The following is an 18,023-nucleotide window of genomic DNA, read 5'->3' as shown; positions in this document are numbered from 1 at the left end:
CACTTTGCTCTACATTAAGTCATCCACTGTTTACTAGACCAGAAAAATTTACTAATTTACTCCATTCTATTCTATTGACCAACCGGACATGCGTAATGTCAATGTTCAACATCCTGTCCACGTGTCCCGGAAAACAAGTTGATTTGTTGTATATGAAAGAAGAAAAGAAGCCATGGAGGCGGAGGACCTTTACATCAAACCAGGTATGTTCTGTCCAATTGAATAGTTCTACTTTGTTTATTTAGCGAGAAAAGTTCGCTAACGATAGACATCAGTGTACTGCAACTGTGCTAGGGTTATAATGCAAGCTAGTTTGAAGACAAGCTAGCTAGCAGTAACTATCAAACTACATTGCTCTCTTGCTAACAAAGTTGTCAAAATATCTTGAAGATGCGTTTGCATAGACTTTACACTACCTCTTCACTTGAGTTATTTCCCCACTGCTTTATGACATCTAATTTGAGCGTGACTACAGGTAACGTTATCACATGATGTTGATCATGATTATAAACATAATCAGTTTCATGTTCATGTTCAGCTCAAATCGGAAGTTTACATACACTTAGGTTGGAGTCATTAAAACTCGTTTTTCAACCACTCCACACATTTCTTGTTAACAAACTATAGTTTTGGCAAGTCTGTTAGGACATCTAGTTTGTGTATGACACAAATAATTTTTCCAACAATTGTTTACAGACAGATTATTTCACTTATTATTCACTGTATCACAATTCCAGTGGGTCAGAAGTTTACATACACTAAGTGGATTGTGCCTTTAAGCAGCTTGGAAAATTCCAGAAAATGTCATGGCTTTAGAAGCTTTTGATTTGAGTCAATTGGAGGTGTACCTGTGGATCTATTTCAAGGGCTACCTTTAAACTCAGTGTCTCTTTAATTGACATCATGGGAAACTCTAAAGAAATCAGCCAAGACCTCAGAAAATGAATTGTAGACCCCCACAAGTCTGGTTCATCCTTGGGAGCAATTTCCAAATGCCTGAAGGTACCACGTTCATCTGTACAATAGTACGCAAGTTTAAACACAATGGGACCACGCAGTCGTCATACCGCTCAGGAAGGAGACGCGTTCTGTCTCCTAGAGATGAACATACTTTGGTGCGAAAAGTGAAAATCAATCCCAGGACAACAGCAAAGGACCTTGTGAAGATGCTGGAGGAAACCGGTACAAAAGTATCTATATCCACAGGAAGAAGCCACTGCTCCAAAACCACCATAAAAAAGTCAGACTACGGTTTGCAATTGCACATGGGGACAAAGATTGTACCTTTTGGAGAAATGTCCTCTGGTCTGATGAAACAAAAATAGAACTGTTTGGCCATAATGACCCTTGTTATATTTGGAGGAAAAAGGGGGACGCTTGCAAGCCGAAGAACACCATCCCAACCGTGAAGCACGGGGTGGCAACATCATGTTGTGGGGGTGCTTTGCTGCAGGAGGGACTGATGCACTTCACAAAATAGATGGCATCATGACGATGGAAAATGATGTGGATGGAAAATTATGTGGATATATTGAAGCAACATCTCAAGACATCATTTACATTTAAGTCATTTAGCAGACGCTCTTATCCAGAGCGACTTACAAATTGGAAAGTTCATACATATTCATCCTGGTCCCCCCGTGGGAATTGAACCCTGGTCCCCCCGTGGGAATTGAACCCATAACCCTGGCGTTGCAAGCGCCATGCTCTACCAACTGAGCCACACGGGACCAGGGTTCAGTCAGTCAGGAAATTAAAGCTTGGTCGCAAATGGGTCTTCCAAATGGACAATGACCCTAAGCATACTTCCAAAGTCGTGTCAAAATGGCTATAGGACAACAAACTCAAGGTATTGGAGTGGCCATCACAAAGCCCTGACCTCAAACCTATAGAACATTTGTTGGCAGAACTGAAAAAGTGTGCGTGAGCAAGGAGGCATAAGAACCTGACTCAGTTACAAGAGCTATGTCAGGAGGAATAGGCCAAAATTCACCCAACTTATTGTGGGAAGCTTGTGGAAGGCTACCTGAAACGTTTGACCCAAGTTAAGCAATTTAAAGGCAATGCTACCAAATACTAATTGAGTGTATGTAAACTTCTGACCCACTGGGAATGTGATGAAAGAAATAAAAGCTGAAATATTACAATCTCTCTACTATTATTCTGACATTTCACATTCTTAAAATGAAGTGGTGATCCTAACTGAGCTAAGACAGGGAATTTTTACTAGGATTAAATGTCAGGAATTGTGAAACTGAGTTTAAACGTATTTAGGTAAGGTGTATGGAAACTTCCGACTTCAACTGTGTGCGTGTGTGCTAGCTGCTAATGAGTAGTTAGTAAATTGGTAGTTTAAAAAATAAATAAAACCCTCTTTGCCTTTTAAGGTAATCAGGAGCGGGGCTGGAATGACCCTCCACAGTTTTCCTATGGTTTGCAGACAGCAGCACAAGGTGGTCCCAAGAGGACCCCTCTCAACAAGAGAGTGCCCCCACCTCAACTCACAGGATCCCCTTGTACGTTCTAGACTTTGGCAGAGAATTGGAAATTGTGCCTTGAACATGGTTTAAATTCATTGATCTTTTGAGTACCTTGGTACTTTTGATGTTTACTCAGGGGTTGTGAGATTGTCTTTCTGATGACTGTACTTTCCCCAGACTGTCAGAGCAGATAATGACTCATCCTGGTTCTATTTATCCACAGGTCCTGTCCTAGGAGATTTTCCTTCCCGAACAGCTCCAATGACTCCTCCTACCAACCCACTGGCCCCTCCATGTAGTATGAACACGCCCCCTCGCCCATGTCCTGTCGCAGCACCTCTTGTTGGGGTGATGATGATGGCCACACCTCCACCACCTTTCCCTGTGGTAGAGCACACAGACTCTTCCAGTAGCCAATCAGAGAGTGAGCCAGATGTCGACGATGTAGTCACTCTTCTCAACTGGGCACTGACAGCTTGTAGACACACAGTCAAAGTAAGAATGATTTCTATAGCTCTAATTCCCAGCCACAGTTGGCAAACCAATTACAAATAGCATGTTGTATGTAGCTGTGATATGGTGCAGTGCACTGTTTGAAATGACACTCACTGCTTTGCTAACCAAATTGCTGAATTTTTTATTGTGCACCTTGCAGAAACAGGTGTGTAATGATGTGGCGAAGCGTCTGAAGCTCTTTGAGGACATGTGGAAATCTGGGAAGCTGTCACTTCCTGTTAGGAGAAGAATGAATGGACTGGTGCAAGGTAGGAGAACCTGTATAGTTTGATAGATGAGGTCATATTTCTACTGATGAAAAATAAATCAGGGATGCAAACTAGTGACCTACGTCATTCGTGTATATTTTGGGGGGGGGTGGATCACTACTGGCTGTATGCAATAGGGTAATGCGCGTTTGGCGCAATACTGACTGTATCCAAGGCTCAGCCCATCGTTCACTTAACAGAATGCAGCACGTGACTGGAGAGAAGAGACAACCCATTTGCTAGTCACAGCATCAGCTTTCCCGTTATCTAGCAGCACGTCCCCTTAACGATAACGAAGAGGTAGGTGAGAAGCCTGACCACGGAGACGGGGTTGAGAAGGTGATGAAGTGTACTTCATGAGCTGTAACCGAAAAACAACTGGCATTTGGAGAGTTTGAAAGGAGGGAGAAAGTGTGGTGGAACAAGTATTAGCATGGTTAAGTATCTTGCTAACGTTAGCTGGATCGAATTCTCCGTTAGCTGGCCAGAGAAATGTTGAGCAAAATAAGACGACTTACTAACTGATCAAATAATTGAGTTTATGGTGTGAAAATTAGCTGGCTAATGAAGTCAGACAGCTAGCTAACGTTACAACATCAGATGAGCCAACGTTAGTAACCGAACCAATTCGTTATAGTATTAACTGGCAACATTATAAGACTCCTTGCCGTTCTTCAAGTTATAACTCGTTAGTTGCTTACTGGACCCTGGCAATCTGTGTGAAAAGTTAACTAACTACTATCTGTGAACTAATGTTTTCCCTCTATGGTATGTGGTTAATTTTCAGAATGAGAGAATTAGGTGAAAATGAGGCGTTGCTTGTTAAACAAGTGAATTCAGGGATCGAGTGTAGCTGGGTCTGGCTTAAACAGGATGCCACTATAGAGGTGAAAGGAACACCACACACTTTCCCTCTTTCTCACTTTTGCAATACCGTATATAAAAAGGGGTATGCCAGGTGTACTCTCTGCAGAAAGTGTACAATGTCATAATGTGCAGTGTAGCCCAAATGTATTCTTTTTGTTGTTGAACTTGACAGCATGTGTGTGTGTGTGTGTGTGACTTTTAGGGGGATTATTAAAATACATTTTACTCTGTAAACGTTTTTTTGCACACATGTAGCCTTGTGTACTTGATCAATATCTACTATAGTGGCCACTATAATAGAGCAAAAATAGAATGAAACAAACAGGCATTCTATTTCTACTTTAAGATGTTTTTTCCCCCTAAGTGCAATATTTAGATGTGTGTGTGGTCACACGCGTTCTATTATAAAGGCTGTCTTGGCTAACTGCAGTATTAGTGTATTGTTTTCTCTCAAGACTTGAGTGTCATTTGCAGTAAAGTCTAGGCAACAAATAACATTGGATTGCTTTCTTTTATCATTTTTTTTTAGCTGTGATTGAGGTTCACATGAACCACTTTTTATTTTACACACAGAGACTGATCACGTAGATCATATTCTTTGTTGTTTAATTAGTTAAAACCTGCATTTCCCCCTAGCAGGGATTTTCTTTGCATGTTTCAGTGCAACAACAAAAAAAGTGTCACCTTTTTGGTCCCTCAGCAGTTTAAATCTCTGATTTAAATGGGTCACCCGCCATTTTTATATGAAACAAATGTGACAAACGAATGTTCAAATGACCTAACCACGTCTGCGACGCTCCTGTCTTTATGCTCCTGTCAGAGTTGAAGAGTTGTAACTGGGACGCTGCTGATGAGATCCACCGGGCTCTGATAGTGGACCATGTTAACGAGGTCAGTCAGTGGATGGTGGGGGTCAAACGTCTCATCGCCGAAACACGCAACTTAAACCCGGACCTCCTGCACACACAGGAAGTAGACCAGAGTCTGGACACCAGCAAGCACAGCTAACTCTGACTAGATCAATAATGACACTTTTGGAACTTATCTGTTAGGTTGTGGAACCGTGAGGACTCTCGGACGTCTATGTGAAAGCCATTGAAATTCAACTTTTAGGCTTACTCTGTCTTTTGCTTTTGTATGTCGAGATTCCACATATTTTGACATGGTTTTCCTGTAATTATGCAATGGGCTTATACATTTTTGGGGGGGGAGTTTTTTAATGAATTGCCTTTGATTGCAGTGTATCGCTATTACCGAGCTCCACCAATTCTGACAATACAAAGATACTTTTATCCCTGTTTTATGTCGATTGTTTACGTTTGATACAGCCTTTCCCTATGGTGTCTTGTTTGGTTAAAGTGCTTCTGTCAGAAGTGTCAGTACTATGAAATACTATAACCTCCCTTGGACAGCCTTGTGAACAGTATTTTACTGGAGCTAATATTGCTTTGATTGTACACAAGGCCCAATGTATTATTCCTGGTTTAGCCTACAGTTTTCAATGACTTATCCCCCCCCCCCCCCCCCCCCCCCCCCATGTACATAATCATAAGAGCAATAAGAATGCTGTAAAGCCTGCGGCCTGCTTCTGTTGACGGTGGCATTGCATTACATGTGTATCGTACACGATAAGACCAAATAAATCTGATTTGTGGTGGAAGTATTCCTTTTTTAATGTATTTTTATGCAGCAGTAGGTTGATGTCACGAACTGTTATTTATGTCGGTTCTGTAGTTAGACAATGAGGAAGTTCCGTTCTTCCAGCTTTTCTGACGTGTCTACCTCCATGGAGACGGATGCAAGGAGAAGCCACCAGAAGGTGGCGTCTTAGGCTTTGTTTTTCACTGATGACAGTGTTCTGGCTATGATATCTAGAGAAACTTGGGCACTTTATAGGAAGGGTTACACACGATTTTATGTCTTCATTTTATAGCGCTAGAGGACTAGCCACCATGAATGAGGCGTGGCTTTGTTTTGATCGTCCGAGGTCTGTGACAGCAACACTGTTTTATTGTTGCTAAGTGAGACAGTAATTGATGTGAACTCATGGATAATGTCATCACATTATCCTTTTATTGTTCCAGTCTACCCATAAAAGATTAGATCATGTTGGAGTAAAGTTGGAATGTTTCAATTAAGTCACGGCGCCATCTGCATCTCTTCTCCTTTGTCGTTGTTGTAGAGAAGTGGGTTTAAATGAGGAGAGCTTTTCCTCTCTGATCACAGCATAGTTTATTCAGATCTCCTGTGCTTGGTTTACAGCTGCTGATTTGAATAATACAGTATGGCTGGGAGAGCTTGGGTTGTGTGTTGGGAGAGATCGGGATTGCATGTTGCAGGGTTGAGATTTTTCAGTAGAATCTGTGTTTACTAATTCCCACACTGTGTCTCTCTGGCACTGAAGAGCCAGGTGCTATAATCATAGGGCTATAATCATGTTACCTGTCTTCCTGGGAGCTGCAGGCCAACACTTCTCACTGATATCATCTCTACATTACCTGTACTGTGTACACATTAACAATAGTGTCTGCTTTGCTTACTGTAGTAAACTCTGACTAATCATGTAAGGCTGGCAGTATAACAGCTCTGGCAGCAAGTCTTGTCACAATGCCATATGCCAAACTCACTCCCTGTATGTATTTATTTATTTGGTGAAAACCTTAACATAAGAAATACAGGGAAGTGAACTTGAATATAATGACAGGAATGTGGATTTACTGTGTTGATTTCAACAAACACTGTATAGTCTACAGTGCAAGCAGACACTTGCTGTGGAGGTTGAGAAATGCTCTTGTGTTACTTAAGGGGCAATCTGTAGTTGGTACATTTATTTTTAGACTTTTAAATGAATGATGTATACTCTTTTGATTCTTGAAGGAAATAACTTATGAGCTTAGTTGTCCTACCCCATCAGAACACAAAATATAAGCTTGTTTTAACTCAATGTAAATCTAAACAAACACTGTATACCCGCAACTATAATGATGATATCATGGATGGTAAGTCCTTGTATCCAAAGCTCTGACAAGGATTTTGAGAGTGGTTACATTATTCCAGCCCCATCCCTCAGCTGTTTACCAAATCAGTGGCAGGGTGCCGCTTTGTTATTGTTCAAACTGCGGATTGCCGCTTTAATGCACACATCACACCACACCAGTGCATCACAACTCAAGTCCTGAGAAGCTAGTTGCGATTGGCTGTTGTATCGGATGTTTTCCCACCCAAGCAATCATGTATTGAAAGGTGAAACACCGTCTTCGGATTCTTCTGATTATTGTGTGGGGGGGGGGGGGGGGGGGCTGTTTTCATTCCAGAAAGTTAACTTGCGTCACACATTCCAACATCTTGGCAAATGTGAACGCATTAACATGGTCGGACACAGTTCCATCCACAAGCAGTTTCATTCTCGAGGTAACTGATGCAATTTGTTTGCATCTTGCCGAGATCTTAGGTCTCCACTGTGTGTTGAGGAACTCTAATTTTTTTTTTTATGAGGTCTACCACCACCTACAGTATAGGATCAACTGTTGCAAACGTTCCCTTTTTTTTATCTCTTTAGAAAATGCTCATCTTTGTTATTTGTTCAACAGTTCTGTGTGTTTAAATGTGTTCAACAGTTTTTATTTTTTTATTTGCACTGTTTCTTGTAGCGGGAGATGCAGTGTGTCAAATGTATTACAGCATTCACATCACAGCTCAATCAGCCTCACAGTCACAGCCAGTCTATACTGTCATCTTTTACTACGAGGCAAAACAACTCAAAACAAACTGCAAATGCCACCACATATGGTGGGAGTGTATCTTCACTGTCCAAATACATATGGTGGGAGTGTATCTTCACTGTCCAAATACATATGGTGGGAGTGTATCTTCACTATCCAAATACATATGGTGGGAGTGTATCTTCACTGTCCAAATACATATGATTGGGAGTGTATCTTCACTGTCCAAATACATATGATTGGGAGTGTATCTTCACTGTCCAAATACATATGGTGGGAGTGTATCTTCACTGTCCAAATACATATGATTGGGAGTGTATCTTCACTGTCCAAATACATATGATTGGGAGTGTATCTTCACTGTCCAAATACATATGGTGGGAGTGTATCTTCACTGTCCAAATACATATGGTGGGAGTGTATCTTCACTGTCCAAATACATATGGTGGGAGTGTATCTTCACTGTCCAAATACATATGATTGGGAGTGTATCTTCACTGTCCAAATACATATGGTGGGAGTGTATCTTCACTGTCCAAATACATATGGTGGGAGTGTATCTTCACTGTCCAAATACATATGATTGGGAGTGTACCTTCACTGTCCGAATACATATGGTGGGAGTGTACCTTCACTGTCCGAATACATATGGTGGGAGTGTATCTTCACTGTCCAAATACATATGGTGGGAGTGTATCTTCACTGTCCAAATACATATGGTGGGAGTGTATCTTCACTGTCCAAATACATATGGTGGGAGTGTATCTTCACTGTCCAAATACATATGGTGGGAGTGTATCTTCACTGTCCAAATACATATGGCGGGAGTGTATCTTCACTGTCCAAATACATATGGTGGGAGTGTAGCTTCACTGTCCAAATACATATGGTGGGAGTGTAGCTTCACTGTCCAAATACATATGGTGGGAGTGTAGCTTCACTGTCCAAATACATATGGTGGGAGTGTAGCTTCACTGTCCAAATACATATGGTGGGAGTGTATCTTCACTGTCCAAATACATATGGTGGGAGTGTATCTTCACTGACAAATACATATGGTGGGAGTGTATCTTCACTGACAAATACATATGGTGGGAGTGTATCTTCACTGACAAATACATATGATTGGGAGTGTATCTTCACTGACAAATACATATGATTGGGAGTGTATCTTCACTGACAAATACATATGGTGGGAGTGTATCTTCACTGACAAATACATATGGTGGGAGTGTATCTTCACTGACAAATACATATGGTGGGAGTGTATCTTCACTGACAAATACATATGGTGGGAGTGTACCTTCACTGACAAATATGATTGGGAGTGTACCTTCACTGACAAATAAATATGATTGGGAGTGTACCTTCACTGACAAATACATATGATTGGGAGTGTATCTTCACTGACAAATACATATGATTGGGAGTGTATCTTACATTTACATTTACATTTAAGTCATTTAGCAGACGCTCTTATCCAGAGCGACTTACATTTAACCTTTTTTTTTTTATTTAACTAGGCAAGTCAGTTAAGAACAAACTCTTATTTTCAATGACGGCCTAGGAACAGTGGGTTAACTGCCTTGTTCAGGGGCAGAACGACAGATTTGTACCTTGTCAGCTCGGGGATTTGAACTTGCAACCTTTCAGTTACTAGCCCAACGCTCTAACCACTAGGCTACCCTGCCGCCCCTATCTTCACTGACAAATACATATGATTGGGAGTGTACCTTCACTGACAAATACATATGCTGGGAGTGTACCTTCACTGACAAATACATATGGTGGGAGTGTATCTTCACTGACAAATACATATGGTGGGAGTGTATCTTCACTGACAAATACATATGGTGGGAGTGTATCTTCACTGTCCAAATACATATGGTGGGAGTGTACCTTCACTGACAAATACATATGGTGGGAGTGTATCTTCACTGTCCAAATACATATGGTGGGAGTGTACCTTCACTGACAAATACATATGGTGGGAGTGTATCTTCACTGTCCAAATACATATGGTGGGAGTGTACCTTCACTGACAAATACATATGATTGGGAGTGTATCTTCACTGACAAATACATACACTCCCAATCATATCTTCACTGACAAATAGCTTCAAGCAGAAGGGGTACTAGACCACATTTCCTTAGAGAGAAACAGACAGAGCTCCACGGGCTAGTTTCACAGAAATCAATAATATTTCCTTAAACATGGGTGTCTGTCTCAAGAGACCTCTGTGTTTGAACAGGTGGTGGTTGAAAAGGAAATTGACAGGAAAGCCATCATTCTATTCCCCCTCAGCCCCATTTGGTTGTATATGTAAAGATACTGTGAGACTGGTCGTCTCACGCTGTTGCTGCTGTGAACTGACTGAAAGGAGAACCGACACCCAATCACAGTAATACTGCTGGGCTATTAAACTCCCTCTCTCCAGACATGAGTGGCAAAGCAACAGTCACTCTCTCTCTCTCTCTCCCGCTGTGGTGGTGACTGCTGAGGCCTCAATAAGCACTCATATACATACCCCTAGCAGCACTAATACACTTCCGATCTCTTTATTGCTACATCTCACTTTTGAATGTAGACAGCTGGTTGCAATCTTAGGGCCTCTTTACACTACGCTACTTTGACGACACAAAGTAGATCCAGGAGAGATACTTGGGTAAAGAGAGAGATTTAGATTGAAATCTCACTTTTAAGCGACGTCTCCCACACTACCTCTGATTCAGAGGGGTTGGTTTAAATGCGGAAGACACATCTCGGGTCCAACTGACTAGGTATCCACCTTTCCCTTTCCCAATAATTACCCTAATTACCTTTTAACGGGACACTTCCGGATTTTGTCAATGAGACCCTTGATCTACTTCAAACAGAGTCAGGTGAACCATTTTTATGTCTCTGTGTCCAGTATGAAGGAAGTTGGAGGTAGTTTCCCTAGCCAATGCTAACTAGCGTTAGCACAAGGACTGGACGTGTATGGGTATCTTTTAGTGTGCTTGCGGATACCCATAGACTTCCAGTCAATGTGCTAACGCTAGTTAGCGATTTCTTTAGAACTGCACGCAGGATTTTAAAATGTGTCAATCGTTGCGTTTATCAACTGCAATATGGTTTAGATGAGAAGCACGTGTGCAGTTTGAATTGCTATCCTTACTTAGTTTGTCTATATTCTATTTACAGTATGCTAATAGGTGCACACACACATGAAGCAGGAATGTAGCTTTGGCCACACCACATCCAAGGCTGATGTTGAAGAGCGAGATCTCACTAGACATATTTTAATCATGTAAATCCACCCTTATACTGCCCATTTATACTTCTCTCTGTCAGTTGTTTTTCATGAGGTGAGAACGTGAATGAACGTGTCCAGCATCACATAATGTTTATCCAAATCAAAGGTTGCTGCAGTCAGTTGTTTATTCAGATGATTTCGTGACGATTATTAAGACTTCACATTGCAGATTCAGACTTGAGTGTACTGGCCGGGCAATACATAGTGTCTTTACCACAATTTATGCCAAGAGAATTGTGTGTCTATCCATTCCTCACCCCCAATAATAGCACCTGTTGATGGATTAATGAATGCTCCAGGTTTAAGAGCAACACAAGGCAGGAAGAGAAAATTACATTTCATAAGACGATAGACACTTTATGTAAGATTGAGGTGCAGCCTTGAAATACAATGGCTTTTCCTTGTAGTGACATTCAGAGTATTTAACCTTGTAAAAACAAAACGATGTGACCTCTCCTCTAAGAAAACAAATAACCCTTGATAAAAAGTGAAGTCAACCTTCCTGTCTCAAGTACTGTCTCTACTCTGTATGTATAAACCAAACTGTTTTGAAAATCACAAACAAAAGATACTATCACTCAGTTTAGCTACGCTGTCACGTTTCTGTACAGAGGAATGAGCTGGTTTAGAGTACCAACTGTGGATGGCAGTTTCTACAGACACAAGCCAGAAAGGAATTAGATCTCTCTGCAATTGACCTCGATGTAGTGTGTTTATTGTTCCGAACACATATGGCGGGTATGAGGAATTTGAGACGAAGGTCCCAGATCCATTTCCACTGCAGGGGTGTGTGTTTTCATTGCCTTTCTTTTGTGATTGGAGAAGGTGTTGTGAACACATCACGCACCATGGTCTGGTTCCCATAGTCTGTTGCCAAACTCCCTGACATGCAACCAACCCAGCTAGCACATATGGTTCCTTGGAAGTTGTGGGAACGTGTGTTTTTGGTTTCCCATTGGTTCTAGGAACGAAGCCATAAGTTTCCTTACCAGTAAAATTGAAATTTTTGAGTGGTTCTGAGAACGTTTTACTATGGTTTCCTGAAAGTTTTCCTAGGAAGTTTTATCAACGTTCTGAGAATGGAAATTAAAGGTTATTTTGAGTTTTTAAAATAATTTCCTTAACTTTCACTGAATGTTTCAATAAGACTTGTATTAACACTGCTAGCTTAGGTTAACTGTTTTGAACTCCAAGCACAGATAGGACACATGGAAATTAATTTCCTTAGGCATTAATCATGCAAACGCACATATTTTTCTATTGTGGCAGTGCGTCAGTGAGATTCAAACCTATGATCTTCTGTTCTCTATACATGGATTTAGGCCACTGTGCCACATGGACGGAAATAGCATGCCATGTTTTTTTTTTTACTCATACTAAAATGAACAGTTTTGTATATTAAAACAGACCCAATTTCAAAGGAAACAAGCACTCATTAAGATCAGGTGTGGTCAAGTAGTGGGCGCGGCCAACACACTTAACATGCTAGAGGATAGAGACAGTTTTGTTGACGCTGAGAACGGAATGTATATGTTTTTCTTAGAACGTTCTTTGAACGTTACTAGTGTTTTTAATGGAAAGTTTTAATGTTCTGAGAACATGACTTTAAATGGAAGAATGAGGAAACCTGCAGAAAATGTTATGCTGAAGTCCTGAAATTCCCACAGAATAAAGTTGTTTCTTAACGTTCTCTGAACTATTTGAGAACATTCCTGGAACATTACCAAAAATGCAATGAATTGTAACTTAATTAATTTGAACTTTTAGGAAACGTTCTGTTAAAGTAATGAAACACCAAGAAAATTGTTATTTTGTCAAATTCCTTAAATGTGCTGAGAATGTTCCGAAGCCAAGCAACTATCCTGCACCATTCCCAGAACGTTGTGGGAAGGTTGTATGGAAAATAACCATAGGACAACACGCTCTCACCAAGCATAGGATTCTCAGAATGTTATGTGCTACCTGGGAATACCCCTTTTAACATACTCTTGTCAAACACACAGCGTACACATTTACCGAAGCCAATCAAGTTTTATTTTAAATACCATACAAATATGATAAGACATTAAAAACACATACACTACGTGGCCAAAAATATGTGAACACCCCTTCAAATTAGTGGATTTGGCTATTTCAGCCACACCCATTGCTGACAGGTGTATGAAATCGAGCACACGGCCATGCAATCTCCATAGACAAACATTGGCAATAGAATGGCCTGTTCTGATGAGCTCAGTGACTTTCGACGTGGCACCAAAGTCAGTTTGTCACATTTCTGCCCTGCTAGAGCTGCCCCGGTCTACTGTGGGTGTTGTTATTATGGAGTGGAAACATTTAGGAGCAACAGTGGCTTAGCTGTGAAGTGGTAGGCCACATAAGCTCACAGAATGGGAACGCCGAGTAGCGCGTAAACATTGTGTGTCCTTGGTTACCGAGTTCCAAACTGCCTCTGGAAGCAACGTCAGCACAATAACTGTTTGTCGGGAGCTTCATGGAATGGTTTCCATGGCTGAGCAGCTGCACACAAGCCTAAGATCACAATGTGCAATGCCAATCATTGGCTGGAGTGGTGTAAAGCTCGCCGCCATTGGACACTCTGGAGCAGTGGAAACTTGTTCTCTGGAGTGATGAATCACGCTTCACCGTCTGATGAATCTGGGTTTGGCGGATTCCAGGAGAATGCTGCCTGACCCAATGCATAGTGCTAACTGTAAAGTTTGGTGGAGGAGGAATAATGGTCTGGGGCTGCTTTTCATAGTTCGGGTTAGACTCCTTGGTTCCAGTGAAGGGAAATCTTAACGCTACAGCATTCAATGACACTCTAGACGATTCTGTTCTTACAACTTTGTGGCAACCGTTTGGGGAAGGCCCTTTCCTGTTTTAGCATGACGATGCTCCCCGTGCACAAAGCTAGGTCAATACAGAAATGGTTTGTCAAGATCTGTGTGGAAGAACTTGACTGGCCTGCACAGAGCCCTGACCTCAACCCCATCAAACACCTTTGGGATGAATAGGAATGCAGACTGCGAGCCAGGCCTAATCGCCCAACATCAGTGCCCCACCTCACTAATGCTCTTGTGGCTGAATGTAAGCAAGTCCCCGCAGCAATGTTCCAACATATAGTGGGAAGTTTCCCAGAAGAGTGGATGGTGTTGTAGCACCAAAGGGGGGACCAACTCCATATTAATGTCCACAATTTTGGAATGAATTGTTCCACTTACTTTTGGCCATGTAGGGTAGACACACACTTTTCATTCACAGTCATCACTGACTACAGTATGTCACACAAGTTAAGTCACACATTTTGTACAATACAGTATATGCATGGGTCTTACATTTTAAGTATTCTTTTCTTCCTTCCCAATTACATCATGACTTCGTCATCTCAGAGAGGTGCAGGGTCACTTACAATAAATATAAATGTCATTTTTTAACTAATTTTAAATGCAGCACATACTGTACACTGCCTTGCAAAAGTATTCATCCCCTTTGGCATTTTTCATATTTTGTTGCATTACAACCTGTAATTTAAATGGATTTTTGTAGTAGTCCAAATTGGTGAAGTGAAATTAAAATAGTAACTTGTTTCAAAAAAATAAACGGAAAAGTGGTGCGTGCATATGTATTCACCCCCTTTGCTATGAAGCCCCTATATAAGATCTGGTACAACCAATTATCTTCAGTAGTCACATAATTAGTTAGATTGCACACAGGTGGACATTATTTAAGTGTCACATGATCTCAGTATATATACACCTATTCTGAAAGGCCCCAGAGTCTGCAACACCACTAAGCAAGGGGCACCAACAAGTAAGTGGCACCATGAAGACCAAGGAGCTCTCCAAACAGGTCAGGGACAAAGTTGTGGAGAAGTACAGATCAGGGTTGGGTTATAAAAAATATCTGAAAATTTGAACATCCCACGGCGCACCGTTAAATCCATTATTAAAAAATGGAAAGAAAAGGGCCTCCCGGGTGGCACAGTGGTCTAGGGCACTGCATCGCAGTGCTAGCTGCGCCACCAGAGTCTCTGGGTTCGCACCCAGGCTCTGTCGCAGCCGGCCGCGACCGGGAGGTCCGTGGGGTGACGCACAATTGGCCTAGCGTCGTCCGGGTTTGGCCTGTAGGGATATCCTTGTCTCATCGCGCTCCAGCGACTCCTGTGGCGGGCCGGGCGCAGTGCGCGCTAACCAAGGGGGCCAGGTGCACGGTGTTTCCTCCGACACATTGGTGCGGCTGGCTTCCGGGTTGGAGGCGCGCTGTGTTAAGAAGCAGTGCGGCTTGGTTGGGTTGTGCTTCGGAGGACGCGTGGCTTTCGACCTTCGTCTCTCCCGAGCCCGTACGGGAGTTGTAGCGATGAGACAAGATAGTAATTACTAGCGATTGGATACCACGAAAATTGGGGAGAAAAGGGGATATAAAATATATATTTTTTAAAGAATATGGCACAACAACAAACCTGCCAAGAGAGGGCCACCCACCAAAACTCACAGACCAGGCAAGGAGGGCCTTAATCAGAAAGGCAACAATGAGACCAAAGATTACCCTGAAGGAGCTGCAAAGCTCCAACACTGAGATTGGAGTATCTGTCCATAGGACCACTTCAAGCCGTACACTCCACCGAGCTGTGCTTTTTGGAAGAGTGGCCAGAAAAAAGCCATTGCTTAAAGAAAAAAATAAGCAAATGTTTGGTTTTCGCCAAAAGGCATGTAGGAGACTCCCCAAACATATGTAAGAAGGCACTCTGGTCAGATGAGAATAAAATGTAGCTTTTTGGCCATCAAGGAAAATGCTATGTCTGGCGCAAACCCAACACCTCTCATCACCCCGAGAACCACATCCCCACAGTGAAGCATGGTGGTGGCAGCATTATGCTGTGAGGATATTTTTCATCGGCAGGGACTATGAAACTGGTCAGAATTGAAGGAATGATGGATCCCGCTAAATACAGGGAAATTCTTGAGGGAAACCTGTTTAAGTCTTCAAGAGATTTAAGACTGGGACAGAGGTTCACCTTCCAGCAGGACAATGGCCTTAAGCATACTGCTAAAGCAACACTCGAGTGATTTAAGGGAAAACATTTAAATGTCTTGGAAGGGCCTAGTCAAAGCCCAGACCTCATTCCAATTGAGAATCTGTCTGATGACTTAAAGATTGCTGTACACCAGCAGAACCCATCCAACTTGAAGGAGCTGGAGCAGTTTTGCCTTGAAGAATGGGCAAAAATCCCAGTGGCTAGACGTGCCAAGCTTATAGAGACAAACCCTAAGAGACTTGCAGCTGTAATAGTTATGCACACTCAAGTTTTCTGTTATTTTTTTGTCTTATTTCTTGTTTGTTTCACAATAAAAAATATTTTGCATCTTCAAAGTGGTAGGCATGTTGTATAAATCAGATGATACAAACCCCCCCAAAAATATATTTTCATTCCAGGTTGTAAGGCAACGAAATAGGAAAATTGCCAAGGGGGTGAATACTTTCGCAAGCCATTGTATCTGAGGCAATGTCAATGATGTCCATGATTCAGACCATGAACTGCAGTATGTAGACAACTACATAATGTTGATAATTATGGAAAGGGGACTGTGCTCCATTTTATGTTCCCTGGCCTGAAGATGGAGAGCCTGTTGATCATGGCCTATCAGGAGAATTTATGAGAATATTTCCACAGTCTAGCCTCCGTGTTCCAGCTTCTACTTGTGTTGTAGAGGGAATGTGAAATGGTTTCGAGATACATATAGCCTACATACTTGCTGTACATTGCAAATACCAACACCTATTGTTGGTATTCAATACACAAGTTACAGCGAGTTGCTTTGTCACTTTTCACAGATCACAACGATATAATTTATAACACACTGATTGTTACAAAGGATTGGGTTCATTCATTACATGTTATTTTGGTGACATAAAAACACAAGTCATCAGTTGCTTACTCTTTTGGGACCGTTTCAGTACATTCTCATGTGCTGAATTAGCTAAATGACTCCTCATAGCTGAATTAGTTAAATCAGTGGTTCCCAAACTGTGAGGCTGTCGGCAGAGGGGGGGAGGGGGCATGTCAGCTAACATTTTTGTATTAGGGGGGCCCTGAGTGAAAACATTTGGGAACCCCTGAGTTAAATGACTCCTCACAGCTGAATCTGTTAAATGGCTCCTCCTCGCAGACGTAGAAGTATACTGAACAAAAATATTAAAGCAACATGCAACAATTTCAATGATTTTACTGAGTTACCGTACATATAAGGAAATTAGTCAATTGAAATAAATTCATTAGGCCCAAATCTATGGATTTCACATGACTGGGCAGGGGCGCAGCCATGGGTGGGCCTGGGTGGTTATAGGCCCACCCACTTGGGAGCCATGCCCAGCCAATCAGAATGAGTTTTCCCCCACAAAAGTGCTTTATTAAAGACAGAAATAATCCTGAGTGTCATCAGCTGTCCAAGTGGTTGGTCTCAGACGATCCCGCAGGTGAAGAAACCGGATGTGGAGGTCCTGGGCTGGCGTGGTTACACGTGGTCCGCGGTTGTAAGGCCGTTTGGACGTACTGCAAAATTCTCTAAAACGACGTTGGAGATGGCTTATGGTAGAGAAATTAACATTAAATTATCTGGCAACAACTCTGGTGGACATTCCTGCAGTCAGCATGCCAATTGCACACTCCTTCAAAACTTGAGACATCTGTGGCACTGTGTTGTGTGACAAAACTGCACATTGTAGAGTGGCCTTTTATTGTCCCCAGCACAAGGTGCACCTGTGTAATGAGCATGCTGTTTATTCTGCTTCTTGATATGCGACATCTGTCAGGTGGGTGGATTATCCTGGCAAAGGAGAAATGCTCACTAAGAGGGATGTAAACAAATGTGTGGGTTTTTTTTTTTGGGGGGGGGG

The 18,023-nt window shown here is 42.0% G+C and overlaps 1 protein-coding gene across 1 annotated transcript; it reads left to right on the top strand.

Moving 5' to 3' along the window:
* Positions 1 to 97: 97 nt before the first annotated feature.
* On the top strand, positions 98 to 5,640 carry LOC129868666 (steroid receptor RNA activator 1-like). Its single transcript, XM_055942841.1, has 5 exons — positions 98 to 203; positions 2,388 to 2,516; positions 2,704 to 2,975; positions 3,136 to 3,244; positions 4,932 to 5,640. Exons 1-5 carry the CDS (start codon positions 173 to 175, stop codon positions 5,117 to 5,119), a joined length of 729 nt encoding a protein of 242 aa, XP_055798816.1. The 5' UTR covers positions 98 to 172; the 3' UTR covers positions 5,120 to 5,640.
* Positions 5,641 to 18,023: the final 12,383 nt, after the last annotated feature.

This window comes from Salvelinus fontinalis, chromosome 13 (assembly GCF_029448725.1).
Source record: "Salvelinus fontinalis isolate EN_2023a chromosome 13, ASM2944872v1, whole genome shotgun sequence".
NCBI lineage: Eukaryota > Metazoa > Chordata > Actinopteri > Salmoniformes > Salmonidae > Salvelinus > Salvelinus fontinalis.
The sequence above is the reverse complement of the archived record's forward strand: the minus strand, read 5'-3'. Positions and strand labels throughout refer to the sequence as shown.

Excerpts from the sequence above, each read along its gene's own strand:
- LOC129868666 (XM_055942841.1), top strand. The coding sequence starts at position 173 with ATGGAGGCGGAGGACCTTTACATCAAACCAG. Across the intron at positions 204-2,387 it reads GGACCTTTACATCAAACCAG|GTAATCAGGAGCGGGGCTGG; the intron begins GTATGTTCTGTC and ends TTGCCTTTTAAG. Across the intron at positions 2,976-3,135 it reads CTTGTAGACACACAGTCAAA|AAACAGGTGTGTAATGATGT; the intron begins GTAAGAATGATT and ends TGCACCTTGCAG.